Genomic DNA, 24,242 nt, shown 5'->3' on the forward strand with positions numbered 1-24,242 from the left:
AGGTGTGCACCACCACCGCCCACTACCAGTTTTTATGACTGATTAAAGCAGACATCTGCAAGGCTAAGAATTGAGTATGGAAAGGGTGTGGGGTCAGGAGGATCACTCAGTGATGTGGGAGGGTCATCTGTCTATGTGTTACTCTCATTGGTTAATAAAGAAACTGCCTTGCTGGGTGGTGGTGGCGCACGCCTTTAATCCCAGCACTAGGGAGGCAGAGGCAGGCGGATCTCTGTGAGTTCGAGGCCAGCCTGGTCTACAAGAGCTAGTTCCAGGACAGGTTCCAAAACCACAGAGAAACCCTGTCTCAAAAAAACCAAAAAAAAAAAAAAAAAAAAAAAGAAACTGCCTTGGCTTTTTTGATAGGGCAGGATTTAGATAGGTGGAGTAGACAGAACAGAATGCTGGGAAGAAGGGAAGTGAGGGCACCATTCTCCGAATATGGCATAGGTTACATGAGGAAAATGGGAGTATAAAATATAAGTGCTTAATAAACACCCTGAGTTGGTATCAGTTTCATCTTCTAGACAAAAGCTGTTTCATTGGTCTTGAGTGGTTAGATTCAAGCTCTTTATTAAAAGTCTAGAGACATATTTATGAAAGACCATAGTGAAATCCATTTCTTTGTATGCTAACTTTAAAGTTAATAAAAGGATGAGAGATGGTTCAGCAGGAAAGGGTGCTTGCTGTACAAACCTTAATCTTAGTTTCCATGTTAAAAAAAAAAAGGCATGACTGTATATACCTGTAACACCCGCACTATTGGGGCAAAGAGCGGAGGATCACTGAGGTTCACTAGCTGCCAGCCTAGCTCCAGGTTTGGTGACAGATCCTGTCTCAAAGGGATGCCTATGAAGAGATGCCAAACAACCAAAGTATAGTTAGTGCTCGGTACTGATGCCACATTAAAGAACAAAAAGACTCTTTGTCTTGGGATAGTTTAGAACAACAGTGAGCACAAATGTGAATTCTCCATTTCAGTTTCCACGGTGTCACCCTCCTGTCTCTTGTCTGTGATGTGTGTCTTTCTCACCTATCTGGTGTGTATATGTCTGAAGTCTGTCTATGGTAGGTGGGGTCTGCCTTGCTGTCTGGCCTTAACAAAGAATTTTGTTCTGTGGTTACTGAACAGCCCAGAAAACACAGTATGAGGAAAGAATGCGGAATTTTTTCACAGAAAAAAAATTTAACAGTTTTATAAGGGACTGACTCCTACTGACCCAGAATTGCACTCATAGATCCAAAAAAGGTTATCAACCTAGAGTCACATGACAGTTCCAAAATTTATGGAGGATTTTTTCTTACTTTAAGATTGTTTTCAACCTGTTAACCACTTTCAGTAAATGATTACCACAACACACACGTGTATAAACCATACATGCACACACACACCCCTATTCTAAGTCAGGACATGTCAGAGTAAATACATAGTTAAAGATTAAAGCTAAGCATTTAGCTTAGGTTGTAAAAGCTGGTAGGCTGTAAAAACCTGTATGTCCAAACATCCAAGGCTGGTTACATTGTTTTCTGAAAGGCCAGTTAAACAAGTTGCATCCGCAGTGGGGAAACGGATTGAGTATATAGTTTTAAATGGTCTCAAAAGTTAACTTTTAACTTGGTTGCAATGCCCGGCAAAAGCTCAGTCTCTGAAGGAAGTGGTCTTCCCAGAAAACCATCCCCACGGTGTATGTTGTGAAATATCGTGCCAATGTGTGCATAAGCGTTTTTCTAGGGAAAGACCCATACTATCGCCCAGATTAGCAATGGAGACTGGGACTGGGCTAACGTCAACATTGTGGTCTCTTCGGAGATACAACAAAGGACCAAACTGACATATGTGTATATATTTTCAAACTGTTTTTACTTTGTGGATAAATTGTTACCCTACTATTCTGCGAGTTCTATTACAATAAGAACATTAAGCTATGGGATTTGTGTGTTTCTCCCAGCTTGGAAAAGAAGCAGACAACAAAGCCTGATGGTGCATTGACAACGGAAGATGAACTTTCCCTGTGTGTGTGGTTATTTTCAGAATCAGGAAGGTTATTAATATACTGCCAACTGGGTCAGCTCTGAGAGGCTAGTTCATCAACCAGGAGAACACTGCAAAGGTGCTGCCATTCCCGCACCCCACCCCTCCAGGAAGGAGCAGGAGTCTCGACATGAACTGGTCGAGAATTGCTCATCATCACTATGACTGACAGACCTTTTGGCCAATACTCTATTACCCTGTCGTTGGATCCACTGCTTAGAATATAAAAGCTTTGGGCAAATATCTTCTCTTTGAGCCTCAGTTTTGTATTTTCAACTTCAAAATTAAAGTTATCCCATCTTTGACCAATTAGACCCATATTGTCACTGTCTTGTGTGATGCTATTTGAGGCAAGGGATAAACAAATGTCTAGTCACCCGGATAGGGAATGGATAACATATCAAAGTAACAATATTGCCAGAGTCCAACCTCATGAACCAATGAGTTTATTGGAGTTAATTACAGGAATATGGGTGAGGGACATATACAGGAACAGGGATATCTCGGGTAACTGTGTCACTGAAAGCCCACGCCAGCCTGTCTGACAACTCAGAAGAAGCTGACACCTTGGAGTGCTCCACTTGACTTACAGGTCAGAAAGTATCTTCTCAGCAGGCATTACTGTTTACACATGCTGGGATGGAAGAGACCTGGTGAATCTGCTAAGTTTTAGGGACTTTTTTAGACTTTTGAGTTGCTTGCCTCTTGAGCCTCTTTAGTTCAAGATGGCATGTTTTAACTCAAGGAAATCGCCAGCTCATCCCTTATACTGGAGCGCGGTAGGCAAATGTACTATCACTAGCTTCGTATCTTAATGCTGACGGTGGGCCACATGAGAGAACCTCTGAAACTCAACGCTGTTTTTGTACAACAGTGGTGACCACAAGCACTATAAACATCACTCCTCCAAACTTTTACTAAGTAAAAAATGAACACTATACATACATATTTAATATTGGTCTTTCCAACTTTATTATGTACAAATAAGAATAACAAATTTTAAATAAAATACTTAGTTCTAAGAGAGCAGAATCTTAATGGTCTGCAAACACTTTAGTCGATCACAGTCAAAACTACACAAAAGATCTCTAGGCCAAACTGACTGGTGAGATAACAAAATCTGTGTTTTCAAGTATGAAGAACTAAACATTTACTGTCTCATGACAATCTATTCTCAGAAACAGTGCAGGTGTTGTTATAGTAGTCTAACTCCTCAAACGTGGACTGAATCACTCTTGACGGCAATAGCTCACCTTAGAAGTCTGTGAACATCAGCCATGACTCAGAATATTTATATAAATTGAAGACTTTATCTTATGATGAAAAATAACAGTCCTTAACCTCCTTTAAAAGGAACTTTGAAGTTAAACTTTCCAAGACTTTCATTTAAAAATGTTTATTAAATATCGAATTTCTCTTCACAGACACTATGCCCATTTTCTTCATAATCTTCTCTTGTAACCACCATATCTTCAAAATCATCATTTTCAGATATCAATTTTCCACCTTCCCAGGAGTAAGTAATAGGGCTGCAATAGAGATCACATAAATAAACATAGTCACTAACTGATGGTTTATAGATCAAATGTTGACTGCGAACTACAAGACTGCAGGTTCTGCTCGACTTAGTGAATCTCATTTATGGTGTAGACATAAACTCTTCCTCATCAGTACAGACCAGTGGATTGTTTCCTGCCATGTCCCCTATTTTATGGTCTCTCAACTTTTATGAAAAACCCAGAACATAAACAAAAGCTGGAGAGGAGTAAGCGGAAAAATGTTCTAACTTTGGCCCAAAACCAAAGCCAGGATGTGTTAACCTAATGATTCTCACAGCAAGCCATGGACACTATGGGTCAGTCCCACTTTGGAGATAGGAACAGGAGGCTCCAAGGCTACCCTGCCCCTGAGCTGTACTGTGGACCTAGCAACCGTCTCAGCACCACTTTCAGTCTGTACTGCTGCTATAAACACTGCTGACAATCACACGGAACAGGCAGGAGGTAAAATCTAAGTAGAACACTCCATTCGGCTGTGCCGGCTCCAGCCACCAGTGCTTTGTGCTGACTCAACTCTACTTCTCCTTTTCCCCAGCTGAGATCAGAGGAGGTAAAGTGAAATGTCTCACCTACCGCATTTGCAACCTTTTATTAATGGATTATTTATGTCTTTATATTTGTGCCTGAATTTTCCTTCTGAAAGGAAAACCGTACAATTGAACTAAAGAACAAAAACTATTCTGGTCACTCCCTTGGTCTCAGACGTGTATGTGCAAGACGAAAAACTCAGCGTTAAGAAGTACATGAACGCTACTGCTGACCAAAAATTATTCCAGCATCTAACAATTCTTTAATCCTTTTACCCAACAACTACAAATGCAAGTTTTATAGGTGGTGCATATCTGTAATCCCAGCACTTGGGAACATGGGCATAATGATCACCAGGTCAGGGTCTGTTGGGCTACCTATCAAGCAAAATGGGTCCCAAAGAACAAAAACAAAGGAAAATACAAAGCGATGTCAATGAGAGCCTTCTATAAACTACTACAGGCTTGGAAAAATACTTTGGTGTAAAAAAAACCTTTAGATTTAATTAGACTAGGATCTTATTTGTAACTTTGCTACTAACACTAGGCAAGCTTTGAGTTAGCCATGCTATGGTGGTACACACTTTAATCCTAGCACCCAGGAGGCAGGAACAGAGGCAGAGTAACGTCTACGCATTCGAGGCCATCCTGGTCTACGGAGTGAGTCTCAGGCTAGCTGATGAGACTACCTCAAACAAACAAACGAAGAGCTATTGTTTTGGGCAGTTGATGTAGCTGACTCACTAGACAAGTTCGTGCTACCTCAGCCTGAAAACCTGAGTTCAATCCCTGGGACATATGTCAAGACAGAAGGAGAAAGCCAACTCCACAGAGTTGTCCTCTCGCCTCCACGCACGCCTGTAGCACACACACCTGTGGTACACACGCCTGTGGCACACACACCTGTGGCACACACGCCTGTGGCACACATGCCTGAGGCACACACACCTGTGGCACACACGCCTGTGGCACACACACCCCAGTAAAACTAAAGCCCGTCTGATTCAGCTAACATAACTGGGCTTTACTCTGGCTACTGCTGTGAACTGACCACATGAATCAGGGACTCACAGGCCTTCTCTCGCCAATATCCAATGCTAAGCTCTGAGTAAGACGGTATTTGAGACCATTCCCACAGCTCTGTAGTTCTACCTTAACCGCTCATGTTGAAATTATACTATCTGCTCTTTTTCATAAAAAGCATAGTAAACATTAAAAAAGATTTCTCTTAGTTTTCTTTTTTGTTGTTGTTGTTTTCCAAGAACAGTCTCACACAGACCAGGCTAGCTTCAAAACTGCTGTGTAGATGAGCTTGGCATTGAACTCCTGATTCTTCTGTCTCTAAATTCCCAAAGCTTGGATTACAGGCAAGCACCACCATACTTGACTTCACAACAATTTTTAATTAAACAACAACAACAACAAAAAAAATACCCAGTTTAGTTAACAATAAAGGTTCATTGAGAACATTTAGAACTTAAAAAAATTCCGAAAGATATGAACTGATATAGCTTATCTTAATAATTCAATTCTTAAACTTCCATTCTTCAGAACTCATCACAAGATGGTACGGCAAAAATAAATCTAGTAAGAATGTGGCTTCTTCGCCTATAGAAGTCCCAGGAACCAGGACTGAGACACGTGGAAGAGGTCATGTTACCTATCACGTGTCAAATGTTGTGGTCAGCACGTTACATGTCATCTCTTCTAACTCACTTATGACTTAAACTTTCATTTTTGAGAGAAAGAAAACGAGGCTCCCACTAGGGAATAAATCTACACAGAGCAAAGCTGTGAATCACATCTCCGCAGGCCACCTTCCCACAGGCCACCTTCCCGCAAGACGGCTCTGCTCCTTTACAAACCAGCACTTACTTTTCGGGCAGCACAACAGACACGTCATAGTCTGTTGGCGTCAGACAGCGGACTTCTGAGTAAACCCGATCTCTGAATCCTGGGAAAAGTGAGTTCCCTCCCGTCAAGACGATGTTCTTAAAAAAATGTGGCTGCATTTCTTTAAAGGAGAAAAAGAAGAAAAACAGTGTTAGAAAACCTACTTGTCCCAGGAAAGACTCAGCTGAGCAAGCAGGCAAGCAACAGTCAGGGTTAGGGCTAGGAAACTACCCTGGTGCCCATTGTTAAGATTTAAAATTTTTTGATTGTTTCACTGCTGAGATTCTCTTGTTGCTATTGCTGAGACAAAGGCAGGACAGCCTCGTTTCTAGAACACTGGGGTTATGGACATGCACCAGCACACCTGGCTATGCTTCAAGATTTGTGATAAGGCAATAATTAACACTGGTGGAGACACTAAAGACAGCAAATATGACCTCACAAATCCTTAATACGAAACTTCAGGGTGGGTGAGCTGCTGACTGCACTGGATCCCATTTATCACCTTCTCTGCTAAAACTGAGGGGTCGCCTTCCTTGGTATTTTTAACTTGTTAGTTCAAATTTCCTGTTCTCAAACTAAAACCAATTTATCAACTACATAACACTTACCGTTGATGGGGAAAAACACTCAGTCTACAGCCTTTACATAAAGAGCCTAGGTGTGAATGAATTCTAAAGGTATGTGATGGCCGACACCAGGCATCAATACAGTGAACCGGTACTAACCTACAGAGCAGTCAGAAGTGGTGGTGCACGCCTTTAATCCCAGCATTACTCGGGAGGCAGAAGCAGGCAGATCTCTGTGAGTTTGAGGCCAGCCTAGTCTAGAAGAGCTAGTTCCAAGACAGCCAGGGCTGTTATATAGAAAAACCCTGTCTCTAAAAATAAAAAAATATAAAAGGAAGGGAGGGCTGGAGAATTTACTGCTCTTGCAAAGAACCTGGGTTCAATTTCCAGCACCCATATCCAGCAGTTTGAAACTGCCTGTAGCTCCAGCTTCAGGGCACCCGAAGCCCTGTCCAGGTTCTGAGAGCACCTGCAAGCATGGGGTACACGTAACTCACACAGGCATACATTCTCTCTGTCACAACACACAAGCACACACACCTTTAAAGGAGGAAGGCAGGACAGAAAAGAACTCTGCAACCCTGGGACACTAATTACTTATGCTTCAGAAGAGTGCAGAAGTCACCATGAACACTGTACTCCACTCACCTCCACTCTGTCATTCACTCATTCATTCTTCCTGTGTGCGAATACACAAGGGGGGGGGGGAGTGGCAGTCCCGCCACAGAGCAAGAGTAGAGGTCAAAGGACAACTTTATGGTGTTGGTTCTCTCCTTCCACCTTTTCATAACTTCTGGGGAATTAACCCAGGTTCTCAGGCTTGTACACACAGGCCTGGGCCATCTTACTATCTGTATTATTAAAAGAAAGCTTGTATGTTATTCTATAATAGTTTAATTCTGTGCAAATTTGGATTAAAACTTTCAGTTGAGCCTTGAAGTGCATGCCTATGATTTTAACATTCAGAAGCCGGAGCAGGGAAGTCATGATTTCTAGGCCAGTTTGACCTACATAAGAATTTTGTGCCTCAAAAATAAAAATAAAAAAAAAAAAAAAAAACCAAACTTTTCTAAAATGAATAGAGCAATTTAATACTTACGGAAGGATGTACTGATGCTTAAATAGACCACATTGACTTTTGCAAAATACAATTTATGACCCAAACCAAATCGGCCAAGAAGTAGAGGGTCTGGAACTGTCTGCAGTCATACAGGAACCAGTGTTTGCCATGATTTCTCTTCAGCCTTCAGCATGCCACTGCAGTCATTAACATACCTTCAGGGAGGTTCTGAATTGAATAGACAATAGCCTCTGGGATTCCCATCTCCTGAATGCCAATGTCAGAAGGGTTGAAGAGTATTTCTGGAACAGCAAACCTCTCGTTGGCGAGGCGAAGAATCTGCTCCCCAGATTTATACTTGCCGCTCAGCACCATCTCTTCTCTCGGCTTGAAGCAAAGAAAGATAGAGAGTTAGGGCTGCGTTGTCGTGCTCACGTGACAAATGGTAGTTAGGAAGATGTGCTACTAGTAGAGGGACCATGTCCTTATTAGGACTCTCAAGAGTCTCAAAAGTCAGGAAACTGTTTTTACTCCTTACTACATACATGGTCCTCAACCTATAGTCCTCATCGCATGGCCACTACCTAGCACAGCACACACGACCTAGTATATGATTGCTATTCATAAACTCCTGACAACAGCATGCATAATAACACATGCCATTCACTGCATTAGACAGCTGATATGCATGGTTCCACAAACTTCACATAACACTAAGACAGGCATATTGTTGTTTCATTCATGATATAATTAGGCTCAGGAAGGTCATGTGACTTATTCACGCTCTATCACACCAGCCCAAAGAACAGCAGAAATTACATTCACAGTGTAACCAGGATAAGAATGGTTCAGAACAGCAGAAATATACATTCATGGTGTAATAAGGATAAGAATAGTTCAGAACAGCAGAAATTACATTCACAGTGTAACCAGGACAAGAATGGTTCAGAACAGCAGAAATTACATTCACAGTATAACCAGCATAAGAATGGTTCAGTTTGCTAACATTTGGGAACACTCTGCTCATAACATAAATTTTAAACAAAACTTTCCAGATAATTATACAACATTACTAGGAAAACTATAAAGCTATAAATATAAACCACTTCTAATCCAATTCAGTAATTGTTGTAGTAAGAAAAACAGTACCTTTCTCCATAGAAGAATGATCATTTGTCTAAGGTGGAATGGGAAATATTCTTTATAAATTTACAAATTAGCTTACAACTAACATTAAGCTGGTGTGGTGTGTACAGTTGTAATCCCAGCACTTGGCAGGCTGAAGCAGGGGCGCTGTGTAAGTCTGAGGCCAGCCTAAGCCACAGTATGAGACCCTGACCCTGTTCAAAGCAAAGAGAAACTAAACACACACGTGCACGCATGCACGTGCACACACATGTATATATGGACGCCCACAGACAGTAGATTCAGCTTATGGATAATTCATTTTGTCGATACTGGACAATACCTGAGACCAGCACGGACTGGAGGACATGAAAGGTGTTTAGTTTATTTAAAGCCCTGACTCACAGAAGAGGATCAGGCTGACTGACCAAATACCTAACCTGGGAAAAGAGCCAGCACTCAGTGTCCCTGCCGAATGTCGGCACTAATGCCACTAGCCATTAATGTGTAATCTGCAAGTACAAGTCTTTTCTGCTGAAGAGTACAATTCCAGAACATTGTTAGACACAGACAGATGAAGAGATTTTTCAAGACCGTGGGATACTGGTCAGCCAAACCCATGATTTACTGAATGGGCCTCGTACATTTATTTCCAGGACCATTAAAGAAACTATCAGTTTGTTTCATATGATTCTGCAGAAAGTGGTAATCATTAACGCTAAAGGAACAGTCTCAGTTTATGTCTGACAATTCACACCTTAGCAGGCAGCCTCTTTCTGAGAAGAAATAAAATTATATTTCTGTTGTTTGTCATTGATATTATTGACCTTATCTGTCTGTATGTTATTGTTCCTTCTATCAGCAGGAGGCAATCAGCACTTTTGAGTTTTCCAGAATGGGAACAGCCCCCACAGGCTCATTAATGTAAATGCTTTGTCGCCAGAGTGGCACTCCTGGGAGGTGGAAGTCTGACACTGGGGATGGGCTTAAGCCAGGCCCAGTGTCTCTCTTCCTGTCGTCTGCAATCCAGGTGTAGAACTCCCAGCTCCTTCTCCAGCACCATGTCTGCCTGCTGCCGCCATGCTTCCCACCAGGACAATAACGGACTGAACCTCTGAACCGTAAGGCAGCCCCAGTTAAATCTTTCTTTATAAGAGCTGCCGTGGTCATGGTCTCTTCCCAGCAACAGAACACTGACTAAGAAGCTAAGTATGAAGATCCACAAACATTTCTGTCATTTCACACAACGTTTTTCCAATTTCATCAATATTTGTTTTCCTAGCAGGAAACAACAAAATGAAGTACTAAAGAAACTCAAATTTTATAATTAAACTTACTATAGATACAATAACTTTCATATAAATGACTAAACATGTGTAGAGGATAAATTTTAACATTAATCAATGAAGAGTAAACTATTCTTTTATAAACATACTTATTATAATAGATCGTCTAGCAAGAGTCCAGTTCAACCAACTTTATATTTATTCTCAATATTCTCATCTGATAAAGTGTATATTACATATGAAAATCACTAACAGTTATTTTGGGGGCTTAGGAAGCCCTGAGTGTGTAAAAAGTAGATGAATCTCTGAGTGAGTGTGTACTGTGGACCTGACACAACCACATCAAGAACCAATGCCTCAACACATGAGTTGGAAAGGCAAAGCCTCCCCTATAAGGGTCACGGCTGGAAAGGCAAAGCTTCCTCTGACCCAAGCAGGAGTGTTTCCTAACGACTGGTCACTGTGTGCAAAAACCAGCGACTTCCCAGCGGGAAACAACTGTTAACAGATGCCTCCAGCTGAGACTCCCTGTCTCCTCCAGCCCTGCTGTAATAAACACGCTGAGGCTCCAGGCTGCTGTGGCAGTTGGTGCCACTCCATCAGAGTGTACACAGCCCACCTGACCCAGCTGGATTTCTGCACCTTCTCCACTCCCTTGCCAACCCACTCAGGACCAGGCGCCAAGCCACAGAGTCACAGTGAGTTAAAGAAGTGCAAGCTCTAGACTCTGTTCTCAAGGTCACAGGTCAACAGAACCTGCAAACAACCTTACACCCCTCCCCCAACACCCCCGCAAAGAGAAGGAGTAAAACACTGTTCGACCGTGAGAACGACTCAACAAGGCAGGCCCACCAAGCAGGTGCTGGTCAGGAAGAAACTGGCAGAGCTCAGCTGATGCTTGATGACCTATGGCCTGTCCCTCACAGCGCAGAGAACAGGTCTTAGAAAGAAAAATTCCTAGTTGACCATCCCCAAGGATGAAGAAGAGAAAACATACAGATGTTAATATTTATTTACTTTTAAAATTATGTGTATAGGTGTGTCAGGGGAATAAGCACAGGGATGCAGGTGTTTAAGGAGGCCAGGGGCCTCAGATTCCCTGAAGCTGGAGTTAGAGGTAGCTGTGAACCAGCTGGCATGGGTGCTAGAATCGAACTCAGGTCCTCTGGAAGAGCAATACATGCTTTTAACCACTGAGCCGTCTCTCCAGCCCCCACCATACACATTTTTAATCCCTCCTGATTCCAGGCATCTGTCAGTTGGGAGGAACTAGACACCACTGTGACCTTATGCAGGCCCCACCTCTGTGGAAACAGACAACTTTACCACTATATCTTACATTCTCCACAGCATCGCATTAATCTTTGGATTGTGACCATAATTAGAAAACATGTGTAGATGATCAAGTGTCTGAGACAGCTCCACAGTCTACACGTTTAGGGCAATTTTCCTCTGTGAATTTCAATCTGTATTTGACCTCTGTGATATGGAAAAAAATTCAGGCCTGCTAAGTATAAACACTAACATAAAATAAATGCCCATTAAGTAGCTTGATGCAATTTACAAATAAGTTATCATTCCTTTTTAGACGGGTGCTCATCGCTCCCCTGTCTTCTGGAACCATGTAACATAACTGGGTTAGCGTTTAGTCTACTTAGACTGAAGGAGTGCGGGTCCCCTACAGACTGCTTCTCACTGAACACCACATGCTCATCATGTAGTCCTGCTTCACTTCCATTACTATTTATCACAACAATATATTAAAAATGATCTTCCTTATAGCCGATACTGGGGCTGTGCAGTTCCTCGCTAAACGGATACTGTCACATCTTACATTTCTCAGCAGAAAATGTTAACTTCCCAAGAGTCCTTTACAAGCCTTTAACTAGAAGGTCAGCCTTCAGTCAAACACAGCCGCCTTTTCCTGAGCTGGTCGAGAGGAAATGGCCTTGACATTCAAGATAAACTGGAATGTGCAGTGGAGTTCGCCCTTCACTACACTCGATTCTACAGGAAGCACCAAGAGTGGGTTCAGTCTTGGATCATCCATACTCATCTTCACAACAGAAAAGGAACCAATCTCTAACTGGATCGAAACTATTTTTCCTGTTGTTGTTTTGAATCTCAAGACAGGGCTTCTCTGTGTGGCCCTGAGCCAGCTCTGTAGACCAGGACCTCGAACCCAGAGATCCGCCTGCCTCTGCCTCCCGAGTGCCACCACCGCCCGGCTTAAAATAATTCTTAAGCAAATTGTTTAATATAATGTAGACAATGGCCTGTTTATCTCTAAGACTTATCATGTATGCTATCATTTGACTTTCTTTTCCCAGAGAAACTCATTAATTAAATCTATCCACGTGTGCCTAAAGAAAAGGCTACAAAAGGACCGCATAAAAGAAGGCTGTCACCGTAAGACCCTGTCCATTCAGCTAAATGTGAAAGGCTTTGCAAATCGGGTTGATGCTGTCACTTGAGGAGATATTATGCAAAATTTTGTTTTAACTACCTTACAAGGGCTGGAGAGATAACTCAGCAGTTAAGAGACTGACTGCTCTTCTAGAGGACCCAGGTTCAATTCCCAGCACCCGTCTACACAGGGGCTCACAACTATCCAAAACTACAATTCCAGGAGATCTGACTACCTCTTCTGGCTTCTGTGGGCACTGCACATGCATGCTTCGCAGACATACATGTGAACAAAATACCCACATACACTAAATAAAAATATGAAACAAAAAAGAAATTTAAAAATTACCTTACAAAAGCCCTTTTTAATTGTACTGAAGTCAGGCAAAACATAGTCAATCATTACTGTATTATCTTCTCCTTTTAACCTGAAAAACAAAATATTTATCAAAATTAATTGTTCACACCACCTGAAGACTAGCTTCCCGCATAAGAGAGTACATCATACATACTTGGCAATATCCATGTCTCTGTAAAAATCCTGAGACACATAGCACACGTCTTCTTTCACTTGATTAATCACATGGGTTTCATCCATGACATGCAGCTGCCTAACAGACAAAACACAGACGATGCGAGGGCTGGCAAGGGCTTCAACACGCTAGGACTCCTGCCTTCAGCCTCATGAGATGAGTCGATCCCTGGGACCTACGGCTGGAAGGAGAGAATCAACTCCCCCAAGCTGTCCCCTGACCTTCATGCAGGCATGCTCGTGCATATTTACCACCCATCCCCCCCAAACAAAATTAAGTGCAGTTCATAATAAAGCTAGAAATGAGAAGCAATTGAACATAACCTTAAAGCACTGTTTAAGTTCCCTTTAAAGATTTACTTTTATTTTATGCATATGTGTACTTTGCTTGCACTTATGTCTGTAAACTTGTGTCCAGTATCCAGAAGAGTACTGGAACTAGAGGTATGAACAGTGCTTAGCCTACAGGTGGGTGCTAGCAACCAAACTAGGGTCCTTCGGGAGAGCAGCCAGTGCTCTTTACCACTGAGCCATCCCTCCAGCACCTAAGACATTTTTCTAGGGCTGGAAAACACACACACACAAACACACAGACTAAACAATCCAGAATTAATATAGAAATGGTTTTCAGGAAGCATTCAATACTACATTTCTTAGTGTGTGTGTGTAGGTGTCCAAACAGTCTTACACTGTTGTCCGGGTTGGCACCTGTCTTAGGGTTTCTACCGCTGCGACGAAAACACCATGACTGAAGAGCAAGGTGGGGAGGAAAGGGTTTACTCGGCTCACACTTCAGCATTGCTGTTGTCATCACTGAAGGAAGTCGGGACAGGAACTCAAACAGGGCAGGATCCTGGAGGCAGGAGCTGATGCAGAGGCCATGGAGGGGAGCTGCTTACTGGCTTGTTCCCACTGGCTTGATCGGTCACCTTTCTTATAGAAGTCAGGACCACCAACCCAGGGGTGGCACCACCCACCATGGGCCTTCCCCCACTGATCACTAGATAAAGAGATAGCTTACAGCTGGATCTTACTAAGGCATTTCCTTAACCAAGGCTCCTTCCTCTGATGACGCTAGCTTGTGTCCAGCTGACACACAAAACCAGCCTGTACAGTACAAGACAGAAGTATGTAGCCCAGGCTGGCCCTGAGCTCATGGAAATCCTCCTAGGTCAGACTTGTAAGTGCTAGTGTTACAGGTGTAGGCCACCATGCCCAGTTTGAAATATTAAGTTCTTGAATGTGTAAACCAAATCTTGACCTGACAGAACGTCCTCACTTTAACATATTTCATCTGCGCGTTGTTCTGTAGAGGAAAGTGTTAGTTCAGCCGCAGAGACAGACTCAGGAAGGGTGTCAGGTGGTCTTTCTGACCAGAGTGAACTGCCCTCAGCCCTTGTGAGCGGACTCTCACTGTAACGCCTTCTCTAACACTGTCTTTTCCGATCATCAAGTGTTATGTGTCAGCACGCAGTACATAGAATACAGGCCATCTGATGAGTAAAATCAAAGACAATGTAGAAAATGGGAATGCTTTTAATGAGGTCCCTTCCTTCGAATATTTGTCTTTGCACACAGACTTTATTATATGCTATACGACTATTGATGTGGGATTCCCACCTGTAAGTTTTGTTCTTACTGGTTGATAAATAAAGCTGTTTTGGCGGGAAATCTAAACAGAGATAGAGAGAGAGAGTAGGTAGAGTCAATAAAACACCATGTAGTCACCGAAGGAGAAAGATGCCATTACACTACCAGGAAACCACAGCCCGTGGCAATATATGGATTTACAGAAATGGACTAATTTAAGATGTAAGACCTAGCTAAAAATATCCCTGAGCCACTGGCCAAAGAGTGTTGTAATTAATATAGTTTTTGTGTGATTATTCAGGTCTGGGCGGCCTGGAAATGAAAGCGCAGTATTCATTTACGGTCTGTTTTATATATTTTCATTTAAATATTATCCCATGAAAATTTTCCTATGCTATTATTTCTTTTTGTTTGTGTGTTTGCAGACAGGGTCTCACTGTATAGCCCTGGCTGTCCTAGAACTCACTGTGTAGACAAGGCTGGCTCGAGCTCAGAAATCTACCTGACCCTGCCTTCTGAGTGCATGCACCTCCATGCCCAGTTACTTTGCCCTGTTGCCACTGGCCTACGCTGTAGAGCCAGGCCACCGGAGCCAACTTCTGGAAACTGAAGTCAGAAGGAACCTTTTCAATGAAATCGATTATCTTGCATATTAACTACACTAACTCAAAGCTGACCAACACAATGCCCTGCATTTGCTTCTAAGATTTATGGCTAGCTCAGTCCTTTGCATTCTAAAGCTTTTGACTATATATGAGGTTTAAAGCTTTCCTATACTTAAAAGCCATCAAATCTCTCCTGAGGGCTACTGCGATGGCTCGGTGAGCAGACAGATACCTGCTGGGCAAACACCACAACCTGAGATCAACTGGAGATCACACGTAACAACAGGAGAGATAGGACTCCACAAAGCTGTCCCGACACCACGCACGCACGCACGCACGCACATAAATTAATCTACTACCCTGAGAGTGGTTCCCAGAGCCTGGGAAGGGGGCACAGGCGGTGGAGTACAGACAATGGATGTGGAGGCGCTGCTGGGCAGGGGAAGTGATTTCTAATGCTCTAGGACACGAGGATGACTATAGTCCAAAATACTTCCATTTTTCAAAACGGTGAATAAAGATTTTAAAAATTCCCAACCCAGTGAGACAATGTCTGTGGTGATATTCTAATTATCCTGATCTGATACATACACTATACACATAATTATATACATAGAGACAAATAATGATATATGTCATCTACATGTATTAAAATAATACATTGTGCCTACTATTTTATATGTATTTAGCTAACATATATAGCTTTAAAATGTCATTTAAATTTATTTTTATTTGTTTATTATGTGTGTGTGCAAGCAGACACACACAGGTATGCCATGGCATGGGTGTCAGAGGCCAACTCTGTGAAGTCAGTTTTCTCCCCTCATCATCAGGTCTTGAGGATCAAACTCAGGTTATCTAAGATTTGCAGGCAAACACCCTTACCACCCAAGTTAACCTTTCTTGTCAGCCCAAAATGTATTTCAGAAGACCCTACCCTATCCTTCTGCTTCAGCGGCTTCCTGAAGTAGTCACAGATGTGGTCACGTCTACGTTTTACTGCATGGCACTCACGATCTGCATACTTTACTGTATACTTCTATCCAATCACTTTAAGTTGTTCATGGGAAAATATATACTTTGCATACCGTTGCTTTTGCTTTAAGTATTTTCCCCTGTGTGTATAGTTTAAAGTCTTTTGTGGAGGATGTAGTTCAGATAGCATCTCACCACGTAACCCAAGGATAGCCAATGAACTCACTATGTTGCCCAGACTAATACAGATATCTTTATCTGCTGGCCAGGCCAAGTGCTGGGATTACAGGTGTGTGCCCAGTGTCTGTCCCTGTTACCCTACACCCTCATTTGTCTTAACCTTTTTCTCCTTTTCCATTTGCTTCTTCTCACGGCTAGAGAAGGGGATTAAATATCACAGCACTCTGCAATAATACATAATATTTACGTAATCATAATACTGTGAATGCTGTTCACCAGTTTTGAACTTTAAGACTTACACTTTAAGCAAGGGGAGACAGGCTTAACCACAGCGCAAGTAACATGTTATAAACTCGGTAGTTAAGAAAAGTTATAGTAGCCAGACAGTGGTGATGCACACCTTTAATCCTAGCATTCCGGAGGCAGAGGTAGGTGAATCTTTGTGAGTTCAAGGCTAGCCTGGTCTACAGATCGAGTTCAGGACAGTCAGGGCTACATTGAGAAATCCTGTCTTAAAAATCCAAAATATAAAAAGGAAAAGAAAAGCCAACCTCTAGCTGGGCGTGTGGTAGCTCAAAGTCAGCGATTACCTGTAGGATATGATCTCTTTTAGATGGTTCGTTAAGAGTTTTCCGCCCACGTTTATCCTATAAAAGGAGAGAATTCAACTTTGGTTCACTCATCACACACTTCATCCTAAGAAATAACATGAAACTGACACAAGATGAGAAATGAGATAAAAACCACACACAGCTCACCGAATAATTGCTTCCTTTTTCTTTTTACTTCTGCAGTAGGGGACGATGTGTGTGAAGGAGTAGCCACTGTCCACGATGATGCAGCACAGCTCAGAAGGATTGTCGCGGAAGTATCTGTGTGCACTCAGGGCGCCGGCTGGGCAAAGGGGGATGGGGAAAACGTGAACACACGAAAATACACTATGACTTTAAACTAATAAGGAAAAGCAGTAAACTAAGGCAAACACAAACAACAAAAACTGCCTTTACGCCGGGCGATGGTGGCACACGGGCAGTGGAGTTCCAGGGCAGCAAGGGCTACATAAATTGACCCTCTCTCCAAACAAAACACACGACAACAGAACCACATGAACAACAACAAAAAAGCCTTTAATTTTTAAGAAAACGTCTAACTCCTAACAGTATTTATAACTCTCTCTTTTCTAGGATTGACTGACCAACTGGTGTATTTATGTTTTTTGAGGCAGGGTTTCTCTGTGTGGCTCTGGCTGTCCTGGAACTTGCTGTGTAGAGCTGCCTGCCTCTGTGTCCCCAGTGCTGGGATCAAAGGTGTGTGCCACCACCACCCGGTTTAGATTTTATCTTCAATTACATGTATGTGTCTGCGTGTGAGTGTATGTGAGTACAGGTGCCTGCAGAGCCCAAAACACTGTAGTTACGAGTGGGTCTTCTGTAAGAGCACGGGCACCCTTAACCACTGAGCCTTCTCTGGTCCCTTTACAACTGTCTTAAGATCTCAATGTTGAAACTTTTAAAACTCACACTTACACAGTAAACAGGAAAGAATATGACCTTTTATTCTGTCACTACTGGCTTTATTTTGGAAGGTGAACGAGCTACAATCTAACTCTATAGTTTTGGGAGACCTGGAAATCACTACTTAGCCACTTTTTTCTTCTTGGTAGACTGTTACTCAATTGCTTAGGCAAACTGTAAATTCTCAATCCTTCTGCTAGAATTACAGACCTGTGCCAATGAAACCAAACTAAAGTTCTATGCTTAAAATAAAAATTCTAGGTTTTATTTCCTTCAGAGCTAAAAACTACACCTATTACTCAGGATCTTAAGTTTCTTTGCCCCATTCATAACCACACTCAGAGTGAAATTTCAATAAAACTTTGTAACTTACCATTCACTCTTAACACTGCTTGGAACTGATATTCTTCAAATAGAATTTCATTCATTGACTCTTGAATTGAAGTGAAGTTAAAATATGGTTCTGTTATAATAATATTAGTATCTAAAAAATCAACCTATGGGAAAAAAATCAAAGTTTTATAATCTATATTGATAATCATCAAATTTGATTCATATGTGTGTGTGTATGTATGTGTGTGAGTATAAAATAAACAAAATTATCTAATCCTCGTATTACTGACAGTAACCCTCATTTAATACATGAACTGAGTCACAGAAAAAATATGTTACCTAGGTTCACATGGCCACTTGGGGCCATAGCTAATATTTGAACTCGGAGAGTCTAGTCACAATCTTACCTTAATAAAATAAAAACATAGGCTTGCCAAAGTGTCAAACTTTTAGAGACAAAAATAAGGGCTGATGCAACCCAATTAGTGCAGCCATTGTTACTTCATTATTCACAGAAAAAAAAAAAAGCCAAGAAGTTTCCAGAGACCTCTCTAGAGAAAGGTCTGCAGAAAACTCAGCAGGATTCATGGCTGTGTCTCGTCTCTTCTCCTTTCCTTTCCATACTGGCAATTCCAAGTTCAGTATCTGGGCCCAGGACACCGCCCCGGGGACGCCCTTCTCACGGCTATGCTCTGACTGCGTCTACAAGCTCAGCCAGGGCTCCTTGGTCGTCAGTTCGAGCCTGAGTGAAGGAGACGGCGGTGCAGCTTCCTGGAAACTAGGCATCTCAGGCTGGATTTTCCCTTGGGCTTTCTGTCCTTTCAACACCACAGTCTCGAGGTAGATTAAAACTTGAGCATTCTCTCTGCCGGGCTACAGTTACACTATAATTGTTAAAAACCATATATAATCAGGGCTGGAGGAATGGCTCCGTAGTTCGGAGCACTGGGTGCTCCTCCAGAGAGCACCGGTTCAAATCCCAGCCAGGGCATCTGACGTCCTCTTTAACTTCTATGGATAGTATATGCCTGTGGTGCACAGACATAAACGCAGGTAAAACACCCATACACACAAAGTAAGTTCTCCACATTATGGCTCACAACCATCTGTAACTCTAACTCCAAAAGATCTTCCATGGCTTCTGTGGGCACCTGCACACACGGGGCATACGCTCACACAGACAGACACAAACACATACACACACAAATGTAGTAGTAGGAGCGGTGGGCTGCGTTCCCGCCCAGCTCCGCACGGCTAGCTTTACCAGACATAATTACACGGAAACTGTAGTTTTTTGAATACTGCCTAGCCCATTAGTTCCAGCTTCTTATTGGCTAGCTCTTACATATTGATCTAACCCATTTTTAATATTCTATGTAGCACCACGAGCTGGCTTACCAGGAAAGAGCTTAACTTGCGTCTGTCTGGAGTGGGAGAATCATGGCGACTGCCTTGACTCGGCTTCTTTCTCCCAGCATTCTGTTCTGTTTATTCCACCCACCTAAGGGTTGGCCTATCAAATGGGCCTAGGCAGTTTCTTTATTAATTAACCAATGAAAGCAACAGATTAGAAAGAAATCACTCCCACATCACACAAATACACAAATAATAACACAAATCTTTTAAAAAAAACCACAAAATTCTTATAACTACCATCTATTCAGATGTGTGGCAAACATATCTTTTGTTTAAGAGAAAGGGTATGTCTACGTCTGCATATGTATGTATATGTCTACATATGTATGTATATGCATGTATATGTCTAATATAGTCAAAGGCTAAGGAAGTAGCTGGAGGGGGAGGAATCAATCACCTAGCACATAAAAACATCACGTTTGATTCCCTAGCTGCGGGAAAAGAGAGTAGAAACAGGAAATAAAAATTTACTATTGAGCTTCACATAGATTATCTGCCTTCCACTTAAGTCTTCAACCTGGAGGCTGTAGTTATTCGCATTCTCTAAGTATTCAGAAGACCACACTAGGGGTGGCGGTGCATGCCTTTACCACCGGCACGGCACTCTGAAGGAAGAGTTTGAGGTGAGTCAGTTCTGCATAGTCCAACCAGGGACACACAGTAAGACCCTGCCTCCAAGTTAAATAAATAGGTAAGATTCAGGAAAATCTACATCTAAGTGCCTTAAATGCATGTAAATCTTAAATGTTCATATAAAACTTAATAAATGTAAATCCGATTCTTCATTTGAATTAAGATGCAGAAATAGAATTTTAATACATACTCTAACTTGTTACCTGATACATTTCTTTTCCAAAAAGATAATCCCAAACTTGTCGTTGGACATCCCAATTCACCAAGTAGCCCTAAAATTAAGACAGAAAAAAACAAAAAAGCCCTTTAATTATCAAGACTATTTTAATAAATTTTAAGCGCAAGGTTAAGGGCGATGGTTCAGGGAGTAAAGGAGCTTGCCTCACAAGCCGGGGACCTGCATTCCACCCAGAACTGACAGCACGAAAGAGGAGAATTGACCCTAGAAGACCGTCCTTAGACAGCCACCCATAAGTCCTGGGATGACATTGGGACGGCGTGACGTCTGCTCATACCACACCCTCCCACGGGACGGCATGACGTCTGCTCATACCACACCCTCCCACGGGATGGCGTGATGTCTGCTCATACCACACCCTTCCACGGGACGGTGTGACGTCTGCTCATCTCACACCCTCCCACAGGATAGCATGATATCCTGTTATATCACACCCCCACACAAACTTAAAAAAAAAAGAAAAACAAAACAATCAACACGTCCTAAATCCCTGGGCTCTAGCTGTGAATGGTCACCTTCTCCTATGCTGTACGACCGTCAATCAGTTATAGAGGTGGTGTTCTCCTTTTTAAACATTCAAAAGCTTACAATAAAAAACAACAACTAAGATGTCAATGGTTCAAACAGCATACCAATACATAAGGCATGCATGCCACCTGTTTTAATACAAATAAAATGTAATACAAATAAAAAGTATTACAATGAGTAACTAAATCATGGTTATTTTTTACTAAAACAATTTCATTCCAATTTGTCATTTTAGTTCAAACTGGAAAAAAAAAAGTTTGTAGAGATCTAAAAATATTTTCCCTTGTACTCTATAGCTCCAGCCCCAGGGGCATCTGACACCTCTGACCGCTGTCAGCAACTGTCTCACCAGCGGCTTACACACACATGTATAAAAATAGCAAGTCTGATGCCCAGACCTGCAAGTGGCTCATGCACTTTTTCTCCTCGCATCCTATTGGAGAGATAGGAAGAAACAGGAGCATCCCTCGGAAGCTTCAGAGTCAGCTAGCCCAGAGAACACAGCACAGTGGCAGAAACGAGACCTGTTTCAACTCTGACTCTGTCCCCCCACCACACACAATTATAGGTTTATAATATCAGAAATAAAACATAAATGCGTTACCTTTTGGAAAGGAAGAATGTAAAAGAGTCCTGAAGGGTCTTTTATTTCATCAATCTGGTTGGCAGTAAACGTTTTAAGACGCGCTGTTTTTGATCTGAACTGACAATTGGGAATGACCCTAGATGCAAAGAAATAAGAATCATCTTCCAAATATTCAGTTCCTAAAAAGCAGTTGAACTCAGTGAACACCCATGTGCTAAGACTACTTTATTCATAAACTAGTATTTCTCGTTGTCTCTGAGGAACTAAAACAATACCTTTAGGTTGTCGTGTTTACAGTGCTGGGGTTCAACAGACTCTCTGCTTTCTCAGGGATCTTAAAGAACCCTTGGGGGCAGATGTGATTCTGTTATTGCATTAAAAACAAAAACAAAACAAAAAATAATCCCTTTCTATGTGTGTGCTATTTGCACGCATCTGTTTGTTTATGTGTCTGGGTATCTTTTCTGGATGTGAGATCTCCTAGGGCTGGAGATGGTTAGCTTCCATGTAGGTGCTGGGAAGTAAACTTAGGTCCTCTAGAAGAGCAGAAACGGCTCTTAACCATTGGGCCATCTCTCCAGCCCCTGGTACCTGGTTCTCACTTAAGGAAAAAAAATTTACGTAGCAGAAGTCTTATTTTAATAAATGTCTCTCATTAGCACTGAAGTTGTAAGAATTCAGTAAAACAGGCTGGGTTAAGTAATATAGTGCTTACTCACCATACAAGGGTTCAACGCCTAGTGTTAAAGAAAAAAAAATTCAGTCAAATGCCCACATAGGCCTGAAGGGATAGCCCTCATCAGTAATCCTAGCACTCAGAAGGTGGAAGCAGGAGGATCTGAAGTTTAAGGTCATCCTGGATTACACTTAGTGCTACAAGGCTCTGGGGGTGTGGCTCGTCTTACCCGTGCAAGGTCCTGGGTTTGAGCTCAAGCACTGAGAAAGGTGTATTACTAATTCAAACATACATTTTATAAAGCACATCTTAAGATATGCCACTTTAGCGTTCCTGGTTTTATCAACCAAGCCATTCAAGTAGGTTGGCTGCCCAACGTCTTCAAACTCCCTGGATTCTAATGTTAGTTTTACAATCTTAGCCGTTGGTGGGCACTGAACCTTTTGGGGGATGCGATGAATCCCTGTAACTGGCGTTTCTCCAAAAGGCGAGCATGCCTCAAACGTTGCCCACTATTTCTAAAATTTCATAAATTCTCTCTTTGGTTCCCTCGGTCCACCTCGAGAAACCTATTTCCTGTTGCCAAAGGAAATATACATGCCACTTCCGGAGCCCCCAATCCCCTAACGAAAACCACTTTCGGTTCGGAGCATCAAACCCACCCAGCCAGCTCCAAACCGAGCCGTATCCCTCGACTCGGGCTGGCGCCGCGCGAGGGCGTCTGCGGACCGCTCATGTCGGAAAGCACAGCCTGTGGAGCCCACAAGGCGTACGCGTCCTGTCCCTCGGGGACGACCGACACTTACGACACACTGTCATGGCTGTAGCCGATTTTGGCGTTGTAGGCTCCGTTATCCAGCACTAAGGTCGTCATTTCGGCACCCGCCACCCAGCAGCCGAGCTGCTCGAACCCTCTCGGGTCGCCTCTGCTCAGGCTCCTTCCGGAACTCTATGATTTTTCTGGGGGCGGAGCCGTAGCGTCAGCTTCCGGTTACTGTGGCAACGGACGACGCCGGAAGTCAGGCAGCGGGGACGGCCTTTCCCATCCGCGAGCGTCTGGTTTTCAAAGCCGAGTGTTTTAGGGAGCGGCGACCTTCCATAGTAGAAACTGCTGAGTACTTTTTCACCCGTTTCTCCTGTTTCTTTACGGCAAACGCTGGTGAATGAAAGCTTTTTGTAACCTCTGTGGTGGACTACGTGTGCGTGCCCGATACATGTGTTCGATCAGAATTGTTGAGACATTCTTGAAGAGTACAAAACCGTCCGTAGTGTGGAATTGGATATAAGGTCTCTCCAGCCTGGTCTTCAGTTCTTGGCACTTGTCATCAGGTTGTAGGATTTGGTCATAATAAATTATTCGCTGTTTAGTTTTTATGTTGTTGTTTTCTTCTTTTTCTTTTTTCTTTTGTTTTTAACTCACATTCGCACTCCCCAACGAATCCCCAGCCCTACTTGCTCTCCCGGACTTAAAGTATCCTATCTACAAAGGATTTCCTGACATCTGACATGCTCCCTCTCCGTTCTGATTCCTGGAATTAGATGTCCTTCCTGCGTGCTTCTGTAAAACGGAGGACTCCTGTGTCCTGATGTTAAGGAAGAGAATCTTGGAGCCGGGTGTGGTGGTGAATGCCTTTAATCCTAGCACTCGAAGGCAGAAGCAGTTGGATCCCCGAGTCTACAGAGCGAGTTCCAGGGCAGTCAAGGCTGCACAAAGAAAGGAGGTCCTCTCTTGAAAACCAACAAACTAAAAATAAATAAATAAATAAACAAAGCTTAATTAGGGTGTGGGACTGAAGCTCAGCGGTAGAATGTTTGCAAAGGCCTTGGGTTTTGATCACAGAAAGAAAGAAAAAGAAAGAAAGAAAGAAAGAAAGAAAGAAAGAAAGAAAGAAAGAGAAAAAAGAAAAAGAAAAGGAAAAACATTATTGAATGTATAAAGTTAATTTTGTTCAACTTCATCATTTTCTTTTATCCAGTTC

The 24,242-nt window shown here is 42.5% G+C and overlaps 1 protein-coding gene across 2 annotated transcripts; it reads right to left on the reverse strand.

Annotated features, from left to right (window-relative positions):
• Positions 1–2,501: 2,501 nt before the first annotated feature.
• On the reverse strand, positions 2,502–23,202 carry Actr6 (actin related protein 6). Of its 2 annotated transcripts, XM_057758028.1 has the most exons (11): positions 23,070–23,202; positions 21,606–21,723; positions 20,439–20,507; positions 18,227–18,350; positions 17,098–17,233; positions 16,930–16,986; positions 12,970–13,068; positions 12,807–12,885; positions 7,856–8,027; positions 5,994–6,132; positions 2,502–3,561 (listed from the first exon to the last, which is right to left on the reverse strand). In XM_057758028.1, the coding sequence occupies exons 1-11, from the start codon at positions 23,135–23,137 to the stop codon at positions 3,432–3,434; spliced, it is 1,191 nt and encodes a 396-aa protein (XP_057614011.1). In that variant the 5' UTR covers positions 23,138–23,202; the 3' UTR covers positions 2,502–3,431. The 2 variants fall into 2 exon arrangements, with proteins under 2 accessions (XP_057614011.1, XP_057614012.1); XM_057758029.1 differs by lacking the exon at positions 23,070–23,202 and having other exon boundaries at positions 20,426–20,507; positions 21,606–21,635.
• Between the last annotated feature and the right edge of the window lie 1,040 nt (positions 23,203–24,242).

Source organism: Chionomys nivalis, chromosome 25 (genome assembly GCF_950005125.1).
Source record: "Chionomys nivalis chromosome 25, mChiNiv1.1, whole genome shotgun sequence".
In the NCBI taxonomy this organism is placed as follows: Eukaryota; Metazoa; Chordata; class Mammalia; order Rodentia; family Cricetidae; genus Chionomys; species Chionomys nivalis.